The sequence below is a fragment of the Astyanax mexicanus genome, chromosome 9, assembly GCF_023375975.1.
Source record: "Astyanax mexicanus isolate ESR-SI-001 chromosome 9, AstMex3_surface, whole genome shotgun sequence".
Taxonomy (NCBI): Eukaryota; Metazoa; Chordata; class Actinopteri; order Characiformes; family Acestrorhamphidae; genus Astyanax; species Astyanax mexicanus.
In genome coordinates, this window is record NC_064416.1 from 36,939,083 (window position 1) to 36,950,323 (window position 11,241).

Here is an 11,241-nt window from a genome sequence, read left to right on the forward strand (position 1 = left end):
ATAGAGCTAAAAAGCTTGAATAGCTCCAAGTTAAATTTGATTGAATAAATTTAAAATAAACTTCAAGCATTAAGAACGGCTTAACTTAGAGAGTGATTGCTCAGTGTAAAGCTCACTGGATTGTCTAAGAATTACCTTAGGGTTAAGAACCTTTTGGGAAACTCAGTCCTGATCTAAACGGGACTTATAATCTGGATAGCACTGAAGAGCCAGATCAGACAGTACAGCCCACCATAACACCCACCGGCTCCTAGCAAAAGCCTTCCTAACGCCATCAGAAAGCAGAAGACACTGCGAGTGCAGACAAAAGCTGACCTCTTCACTGATCCTATTAACCCTTAAACCCCAGTGACCTGTTGACTGGTCCTGAATTTAGCTATGCACTCATTCATTTCTTCATTACTGCAATACTTTTATAGAGGTTCCTGTATCAGTCTTGGAAAACCTAGTAGAAAATATATAACCTTACCATTAACCCTTCAAAATCAGATGTTCCTTTATACGTAGTTTCTAAATATTAGTTAATTTATTTATTTTGATGTATCTTTAAAAATCAGTCAATTAAAGGCATCAACATTAACTATTGTACATGTTCAGTGTATTAATTAATGACTAATGCTAGGTTAATTACTAACTACTAATGGTTTAGTAAAGCAGGTTTAATTGACCACTAATAAATTGGGAGTCCAAACCATGGACTCTAAAAGCTTGCTAATTGGCTCATAACTACATTTCAGCATCAATTAGCATTAGCATTAATTTCACCAGCCCTAAAGCTGAACCTTGGGAGTCTCCACATCTAAACCATGTATTAAACAAGTAATCTTATAGACCACCAACCTCCAATGGTCAAACTTAATCCTCCAAGTATCACAATCACACACAAGTCCTTTCATAAGAACACACGTACCACACACATACTCATACATGCTGCTTTAGCAGTCTGTACGCTAACATGATTTGATTACTACAGTGTCAACATGGTATCTCCTAGAACCCTAGAATAACTATTCAGCTATTCATCAAAATTTAGAAACTACTACAAATAGTTTGGTAGCTGGTTGGTTTAGCATATTTTGTGAAGTTCCATAAGACCTAAGGTTTATTCCATAATTTTGAATTGTTTATATGAATCAGTTTATAAGGTCAAATAATAATAATAATAAAAGAAAACATTAGTTGAATTCTAAAGCCTTTGGCATTAACCCCATAAACATTGTGCACAGGCTCATCCTTTAGTTCTTCAGTCTCTTAACTACATTACTGTCACATTTAGCATCAACTTTACCAGCCCTAAAGCTGAACCTTGGGGTCTTCCTAACTTGTGCTAAACTGAACAGTTGTCAGATAATTCATACTGGGTTCTCACCCTGGCTTTTTAATCTTGGGTAAGCTAACATAAGAATTCCCTTCCTCTTATTGTGGCAATAATTATTAAAAGTATTCTGTCAAAAGATGATCTTCAAAAAGATCAAACTTGACATAAAAAGCTTTATATTGTTTTATATTCTTTGAAAGTTAGTGCAACATGATTTTTTTCCAATCATATTAACCCCTTAATGTCTGTGCCTAGGCTCTCAATTAGCATCAACCATAAATCTGAACCCTGGTGGGTCTCCATAACATGTGCTAAACTGAATGGTTGCCAAATAATTCATACTGAGATCGGCACCCTTTGCTCCAGAGGCACCATTGCATGGTTCTTGTCCTGATCCTGGCTTTCTAAACTTGGATAAGCAAACATAAGAATTTCCCTGTGCTGCATAAGTATTATGGTACTCAAATGCGTAATGTTTTCATATCCAAAATGATAACTGAAAATGATTGCAGTTTCATTGTAAGTTGATGCAACAAAGCTTAAGATTTTAATTAAATTATTTTAAATTATTTCCATGGATTAGTTTATCGGATCAAAAAAAGGAAAAAAAAAGAAAACGAACAATGTTCCAAAGCCTTGGAGATCAACCCCGTAAAACCTGTGCACAGGTTCATACTTCAGTTCTTCACTCTCATAACTACCCTGCTGCCACAATCAGCATCAATTTCACCAGCCCTAAAGCTGAACCCTGGGGGACTCCACAGCATGTGCTAAACTGAATGGTTGCCAAATAATTCATACAGAGATCCGCATTACTGTGAATAATAACTCAATACTAAACCCACAAGGTTCAGTGATCCTAACGCACCTGGCTGTGCACTCCTGAGCGCGTGCGCACACACACACACACACACACACACATGCACACAAGCGCCACAAACAGTGCATGGAGATGCGTGCACGCGCGCAGCTTATAGCAGCAGAAACTTTAACTGCTGCGTTTGCAAGCGCGTGCGTTTGGTGCCAATAAAAAATGACACCCCCACTAAACCCACCCCCTTCACACACACACACATAAACACACACGCGCGCGCGCGAGCATATACACACATAAGCAGCACCGGTAACTCACCAGGGGTCTCTGGAAATTTGCGGTCGATGATATAAATGGGCATCACCGAGCGCTCAGCCGTCCATCCACAGGCGCGAGAAAGACGAGGGCAGCGCGCGCGCACCTCGTGCTCTGTGTCTTCGGCTCCGCTACACGCGCGCGCTCGGTGTGTGTGTGTGTGTGTGTTTGTGACTGGTACTCCTCTATCACACACTCCGCTCAGCTGGACCCGGCTGCACACAAAACCCCAGCACGAGCCGCGAGCACAGACAGATCTGAAGCGCTGGAAGAGAGTGTGTTCGTGTGCGCGCGCGCGTGTGTGTGATTGAGTGTGTGCGCGCGCGCTGGTGTATAATGCTGCCTCCCCCCGTAGGAGGCACTGAGGAGGGACCTGCGACCAGCGAGTGCGACCTAAAGAGGGGGCGGGAAGCACGAGGGCACAGGAGAAGAGACTCCTCTCGCTGTGTTCAGGAGTGTGTGCGCGCTCGCGCGTGTGTGTATGACAGACAGACAGACAGACAGACAGACATAGATAGATAGATAGATAGATAGATAGATAGATAGATAGATAGATAGATAGATAGATAGATAGATAGATAGATAGATAGATAGACCATCACCGATCTTCCACTAAATTTCATTTGATGACCAGGTGTTGAGCAAAGCTGAAAATTGAAAGAGAAGATGACCTTAACCCCAGGCCTCTATAGTCCAATTCTTATGATCTTTTGCAAACTTCAGCCTGGCTCTTCTTTACGTCTCATTGAAGAAGGTCCTTTTTCTAGCTTGAGTCCTGCCTGTGAGAGATTGTTTTGAACTGTTATTTTCATGCACTTTACCCCAGCTGCCATTTGCCATTCCTTTTATAGGTCACTTGATGTCATCTGTCGGTTGCTGACTGACATTCAAATAAGTTGACGGTCAATTCCCAGACCTGAACCAGACTGAAAAACCTGTGAATGTAATCATTTAAGATGTAAGTTGGTCACAAGTCTTCAAACAATGCTAAACTGCTTGATTTTTTTTGTGCCAGGAGTGGAATAAGGTCACCCAAAAGCAATGTGAAAGACTTGTGTAGAGCATGCCAAGATGCATGAAAGCTGTGATTAAAATTCGAAACATTTCTGAACTCTTAAAACATTAGCATTGTTGTTTGTGCTTTATTTAAGGTTAGAAAGCACTGTGCCTTTTTCATTATTTTAACCATTTCTTATTTTCTGCAAACAAATGTTATACATGACAATTTTTGTATTCGTAATTTGGGAGAAATGTTGTCAGTAGTTTATAGAATAAAAAGACAATGTTCATTTTACTCAAACATAAACCTATAAATAGCAAAATCAGAGAAACAAACAACCTTCAATCTGACTGTTTGCCAAAATCTAATCTTACTTCTCTCCAACCTGTAATCTGACTCTTCTTTAATCTGACTGCTACTCAATGTCTAGTTTAACAGTTCTCTGAGGAGGGACCTGCCCAGCATGTGCAACTTAAAGATGGACAGGGAAGCAAGAGGGCAAAGAGGAAGGGATATTAGGAATGTGTGTGTGTGTGTGTGTGTGTGTGTGTGTGTGTGTGTGTGTGTGTGTATCATGCATAATAGATAGATCTAAGAACATCAGTGCAGTATGTTATAAATTACACTGGCAATAACAGTGCTTAAATTAAATATGCAAACAGTGCAAATTTCTACTTTAGTGACTATAGATCAGTTAATTGTGTTAAATCCTCACATGTAGAGAACAGTTGGTATTTTCAATGTTAAGATGAAATTTCTTAAAGATACAAATAAATAAATAAATAAAAAAACATTAGCAGGGTTCCAAAGCCTAGGCTGAAGTCAAGGTATGCAGCACTATGCTATATATAGACTGCTCCAGAGTGAAGGACCCTTCAAATACAGCCTAGAAATGAAGTCGCGACTGATGTACCCTTCTTCATTGGCAGATACCCTATACAAACAATGCCAATAAAAAGATGTTAGCTTTAAAACATGTTTTTCACACATACACATACACTAAAAAATCCTGTAAATCCATCCTGTGGTTGCAAGGAGCTGGACCTTTTTGATGAAATCCCCATGCAGACTCATTTTACTGTGGCTGTGTCTAAAACACAACAAATACTGATTTTATTTTAAATGCTATCCAGCAGTAAACTCTGCCATTTTGAGATACAAGGTTTTTGCGTAACTACAATATATACACACGTGTACGAGTTGTTTATAAACTATTTTTTCTTTTCTAATCTGTTTGTTTACTAGCATGTATTGTTTTGAAGTTTTGGCTGCTGATTACTGAAAGCATGCACGCACACACACACACACACACACTCACAGGCAGTGTTCTATTATCTCAGGCATGCAGTGACCCAGGTGGAGGGAGTGGGGGGGGGGGCTGCTTATCATTTCCCACGTCCTTCACAAATGCTCTGCTGCTGTGGTGCAGTGGGGGACACTAAAACCCTGCCACATGCCACAGATTCAACACACTGCCCAGAGCTCGCCAACCACGCCACCTACGCCACTCCCACCACTTCCCCATTCTTCTCTCAGTACTGCCTGCAGATACAGCACCAGCAATACCAAGCACAACCTGCCAAACTAAATACATATTAAACGTGTTATTAAACTCCAGTCTTTTCCCAAAGACTGTTCTCCAATCTCTAGTCTACTCTGTTCTCCAATCTGACTGTTCTCTAAACCTCCAATCTGACTGTTCTCCAACCTCCAATCTGACTGTTCTCCGGTCTCCAATCTGACTGTTCTCCGGTCTCCAATCTGACTGTTCTCCCATCTCCAATCTGACTGTTCTCCCATCTCCAATCTGACTGTTCTCCGGTCTTCAATCTGACTGTTCTCCCATCTCCAATCTGACTGCTCTCCCATCTCCAATCTGACTGTTCTCCGGTCTCCAATCTGACTGTTCTCCCATCTCCAATCTGACTGTTCTCTGGTCTCCAATCTGACTGTTCTCCAATCTCTATTCAGACTGTTCTTCAGTCTCTATTCAGACTGTTCACTAATCTTTAATCTGACTGTTCTCCAATTTCCAACCTGACAACTCTTCAATCTCCAATCTCACTCTTCCCCAAACTCTTTCTCAAAGAATGTTCTCCAATCTCTATTCTTACTGTTCTCCAACCTCCAATCTGACTGTTTCCCGGTCTCCAATCTGACTGTTCTCCAATCTCCAATCTGACTGTTCTCCAATCTCCAATCTGACTGTTCTCCAACCTCCAATCTGACTGTTCTCCAACCTCCAATCTGACTGTTTCCCGGTCTCCAATCTGACTGTTCTCCAATCTCCAATCTGACTGTTCTCCAATCTCCAATCTGACTGTTCTCCAACCTCCAATCTGACTGTTCTCCAACCTCCAATCTGACTGTTTCCCGGTCTCCAATCTGACTCTTCTCCAATCTCCAATTTGACTGTTCTCCAATCTCCAATCTGACTGTTCTCCAATCTCCAATCAGACTGTTCTCCAGTCTCCAATCTGACTGTTCTCTAATCTGACTCTTCTCCAGTCTCCAATCTGACTGTTATCCAGTCTCCAATCTGACTGTTCTCTAATCTGACTCTTCTCCAGTCTCCAATCTGACTGTTATCCAGTCTCCAATCTGACTGTTCTCCAGTCTCCAATCTGACTGCTCTTCAGTCTCCAGTCGGACTGTTCTTCGATGTCCAGTCTGACTGTTCTCCAATTTCCAATCTGACAGTTCTACAAAATCCAATTTGACTGTTTTCTACATTCTTACTGCTGACCAGCTACAAGACTGACTATTCTACAGGCTCCAATCTCACTGTTCTCCAGTATCAAGCCTGATTATTTTGCAGTCTCAAATCTGACTGCTCTTAAATTTCCAATCTGACAGTTCTCCAAGCACCAACCTGGCTGTTCTCCTATTTCGAATATGACTGTTCTCCAGTCTCAAATTTGACTGTTCTCCAAACTGTAATCTGACTGTTCCCCAATCCTCAATTTAATCAATATAAAATCTGACTTCTGTTTTCAAACCTCTAATCTGACTTTTCTCTTAAATTGAATAAATACTAAGTCACATATATTTTGTTTTATTTAGATACAATACATGCCCTTTTAAGAATGCATAGAGTGAAATTAGGTTACATCATTTGCTGACAGAGTTTGTCTAGTCCCTGTAGTGAAGTACTGGCACTAGAATAGTAGTAATGAAGTATTATGCCTTATGCAGGTGAGGGTTAGAGAGGGGTATAAAGCCCCCACACATTGAGCTGTGGAGCAGTGGACCTGTGCTGTCTGGCATGATGGAGCTCCATCCAATATTTTGTTTGTGTATGTTCTTATCTTTATGCTTTTGTCTAGTCAGTGTATTAGATATTAGAATAATGTTTGAATGTAAAAAAGTTACACATTGCAAGAAACATATTTTGTTAGTTTCAGTTTCAGTAAAATACTTATATATTATCTCTTATTTTAACAATTATTAAAGTTATTTCAACAGTTCCTCTCATGATCCCTTCCAGTATAGATGAGCTATTTATTTATATTATCTGAACCAAATGGAGTCACACTATTCGTATGGCAGGGGTATAGTGGGCATCATACTGGGTACAGGCAGAATGTTCCTGGACTGGTCTGTGTGAGGACCAGTTCTGGCTGTTAGTGTCTGAGTGTGCTTCCTCTAACCGCTGCCCCTGAGCAAGCCCACAGCTGCCCCCAGGGTGTTTGAACAGGGCATGTTTCATCATGGCGCCCTGTCCTGCCCTGCATCCAAACATGGACCATGTGAAAGAACACGAGGTGCTGCATTTCCTACAATAAATGATTTTTTAAAAATCTCATTCATTACCCAGGTAGTATATACAGATATTAGGGTTTAAAATACTTCTGTAGAAGTTGAAGTATCAACTCAAGCTTTTTACTCAAGTAAAATTGTAAAGGTACTGCTTTCAAAACTACTTAAAGTATAAAAGTAAAAGTAATATTAAGAACAAAGGTTGCAAAACACCCCCAAAACACATTTTTCTAAAAGCCATAACGAATATAATGTTATCTCAAAATTTTAATGTTGATACATTTCAGATGCACTAGGCTCCCTGTTTCAGCTGCACATATACCCATTGTAAATTGATGTATTTAAGTACAATATAATTATATTAAAGAAGCTTAGTATGACTGGAGTCTGACTATGTGATAAAATAGAAGTAAAAGGTTGTCTGAAAAATAATTACTCTAGTAAAGTATAGATTACCAAAACATCTACTTAAGTAAGTTTTTTTAACAGTATTTGTACTTCATTACTTGGCACATCTGGAAATGAAATGCATTCTCTAACTCCATCTGACCAACATTTATGTACAAAATGAGCAACATATGTGCAAAATAATCAATTCAACACAATGTAACATAGTTTCATTCAGAATGGCCACTCTCAGAGAATGCAAGTCACCAACATTTTTATGAGAAAACCTTGAACTCAGACTGAAAAACTTTGGTGACTCTGGACTCCTACCACAGTCCGAAAACACAGAGCTGAATTGGTCATTCTAAAATTGCTCGGGTGTGTTTATGTCAGTATGCCCAGGAATTGATTGGCTCTCTATCCTGATTAAAACCCACATAGTGCCTGCTGCTTATTGCAAGTTTGTGTTGTTGGAGTGTAAAGTATTGAGGGTTCTGGAAAGGTGTTTTATACGTTTAACTTTCATTAATTAATTATTTTCATACATCTATGTTTGTAAATGAGATATAAGGTGTTCGGCCTACAGATCTGGAGAATCTTCTTAAATCTCCAGAAACTTTAATGTATTATAACATGTATTTTTTTAACAATATATTTTTGTCCCTGCTGAAGTAAAGCATCCCCCCAGCGTGATGCTGCCACCACCATGTTTCACAGTGGGGATGATGTATTCATGGTGATGAGCAGTGTTAGTGCTTTTCATTTAGACCAAAAAGTTCGGTCTAAAACTTTGGTCTCATCTGACCACACAGCACCTTCTCCCACATTTTTGCCGTGTTGCCAACCGTTAACTGCACTTCTTATGTCTTTTCTTTCAATGATGTTTTTCTTCCTGACACTCTTCCATAAAGGCCTGATTTGTTGAGTGCACAAATTATAGTTACCCTTTCGACACATTCTCTCACCTCAGCTGTGGATCTCTGCAGCTCCTCCAGAGTTACCATAGGCCTCTTGGCTGCTTCTTGGCTGACCAGTGCTCTCTTTGCTTAATCTGTCAGTTTGGGTGGACGGCCATGTCTTGGAAAGTTTGCTGTAGTAGATTTCCATTCCATTTTTCCATTTTTGGATGAGGGATTGAACAGTGCTCTTTGGTGTGCTCAAAGCTTGGGCTATGTTTCTATAACCTAACCCTGCTTTAAACTTAGAGGCCCATTTCAAAATGAGCGTTATCAGAATCACGTCAAGATGGCGGCTCAATCAGCCAAAGAAAACCCCAATTGTATTATTATTATTTTTTAAATAAAAGAATATATTTTGTGCCTTTTTATCATAACAAGGATACGTTATGTTGTTTTTCTTGGTAACACAGCAGGAGTAAAGCATACTGTACTTTTTGGCTCCATCACTTAATTACTTACATTTCCACCCCTGATAACCAGTGTGAGCTAAAACCTCCACTGTCATCCACACGGGAAACATCTGCTGGGAGTAACCAGCAATAAGGTGGTATCTTGTGTTTAACACGCAGCAGCTGCTGAAAACAGTTTAGGTTTCGGTCCTTGGCGCCAGTTTCAGTAACCATTATACATGCATTAAGTAATGAAAGACTCATCTCTGCTAAGACGTAATGCTCTGCAGTCCGAGGTGCCGGACCCCTCGAGACCGAGACCCAGATAGATTAATAGCTACGGTTTCTATTTTAGGAACTCTTTCCTTTTTTAGACTGTCAAGACAAGATCCTGACCAAGACTTTCTGTGTGCGCAGGCTGGACGGCATGAGAGCAACATGTGCAACATTTAGCATGCACAAACTTTAATGGCAAAAGTATTGTGACAGTTGCTCATTTAATGTTTCTTCTGCAAAATCAAGATATAAAAAAGAGTTAATCTTGCTTTTGTTGGAGTAACTGTCTCTACTGTCCAGGAAATGCTTCTGCTAGATTGTAGAGCATTGTTTGTATGAGGGAATGATAACCAGCTTGATCACATGATCACAAAGGTTCCAAACTCCCTGCCTCAGCAGTTTTTCAAACTTTTTTAGTTGGAGACCCTCCTTTGTGGATGGGGCCACTTTGGCCCCCCAACCCCCCACCAAAAAAATAAATCTTTACAATGTTTCTTTATGATTTTTTTTTTTTTTTTTTGCTAAATCAGATAATGATTAATGCACATCAATTCATTCACACCAAACCAGGATGTACAGAACCCGTCAGTCCCAGATGGCCCTTGTTGGACTCAAAGGTGTGAAAAGTATTCACATTCATTACTTATGTTTAAGTATATATAGACACTAGGGTTTAAAATACTTCTGTAGAAGTTAAAGTCCAAACCCAAGCTTTTTACTCAAGTAAAAATGTAAAAGTACTGATTTTAAAACTACTTAAAGTATAAAAGTAAAAATAATTTAAGCTCCAGGCCTATTTTTACCATTTTCCGCCTGAAATTACATACTCACATTTGAAGGCTTATCACTCCAATATTAAATAACTTAGAGTCAATTCTATTGATTAATATTACTTAGAAGCCTTTACACAATTCATTTAAGGCGTTTTAATTATTCAATTGAACATGTAATGGGCAAAATATGGTAAAAACAGGAAATTTTTTAGGCACTTTTCAGATTTTCTATTTTATTTTTTTATTTTCAGACACATAAAATTAACTATTTATATGGAACAAGGGTTTTGACAGCTCTATATTTTGCTATAATGTGTTTACAATCATCATATAAAATTTTAAACTGCTACCTTTTACTGATTAGGAATTATAGTGATTTGAACCAATAATGGTCTTTTCTTTCTTCAAAGGACTGGAAACTTTATAATAATAAAAACTACCACTTTTATAACTCATTTTGCAGTAAACTCTGGGTTTTTGTGTGGTCTACTCATATACAAACAGAAATCCGCAGTGTCTCTTTAAGAGCGGTTGTTCTGCAGAGTGGAAAGTCTATTAGACTCAGGGTCTGTGGCCAAGCATCTTCCTTCCTTTGCCTTTCAGCTGGCCGAGCTCGCCACCCGATTGGCTGACAGACCTCATTTGCATACCGTCATGTCCAGTAGGCTCCGCCCTGTCTGGCTGTGCGCCAGATTCGGCGTAGCGTCGAATAAAATGCTTTTAATTTAGCAATTAAAGTTTAGATTCCGTCTCACATTATTCCTGGCGCGGGGGGGATATAACTGTGGATTATAGGAGACTGGATTGATGGATTGAAGGTAAGAGAGTGGGGGACGCGCTGGTGGGTGTTGGGGGGGTGGGGGGAGTGACTTTAGGTTACTACAGGACAAAATCTGAGCAGATTTCAATTCTGAACACACGCGGTGACGCGCTCTTTCAGCTCTAATTCAAATGTACATCCTACAGTAAAACGGAGCACAGTTTCGGAATCCGGAAGGGCAGACGATTCGAATGGTGTATATCATGTCCGCATTCGATCAAATATGGACGTACGATAAACGGAAATATGAAAATTATGATTTAATATTTTCATAACCAAGGCATATTTCGCCCTAAATGTTTATTTTGAAAGGAGATACAGCTAAATAGGCTATATAACTGAAAATCAGAGATTCTAAGCTTTAAAATGGTATATTGGGTGTCTATATTGAACCTATAACTATTCATAAACACAGCCAGATATTAAATATC

The 11,241-nt window shown here is 39.5% G+C and overlaps 1 protein-coding gene across 1 annotated transcript in view; it reads right to left on the reverse strand.

Moving 5' to 3' along the window:
• Positions 1 to 2,806, reverse strand: part of LOC103041883 (neprilysin) — a 95,321-nt gene extending 92,515 nt beyond the window's left edge. Inside the window, exon 1 of the mRNA XM_049483423.1 lies at positions 2,451 to 2,806. Within this exon, the coding sequence (XP_049339380.1) occupies positions 2,451 to 2,493 (43 nt within the window). The 5' untranslated portion in view covers positions 2,494 to 2,806. The remainder of the gene's footprint in view (positions 1 to 2,450) is intronic.
• Positions 2,807 to 11,241: the final 8,435 nt, after the last annotated feature.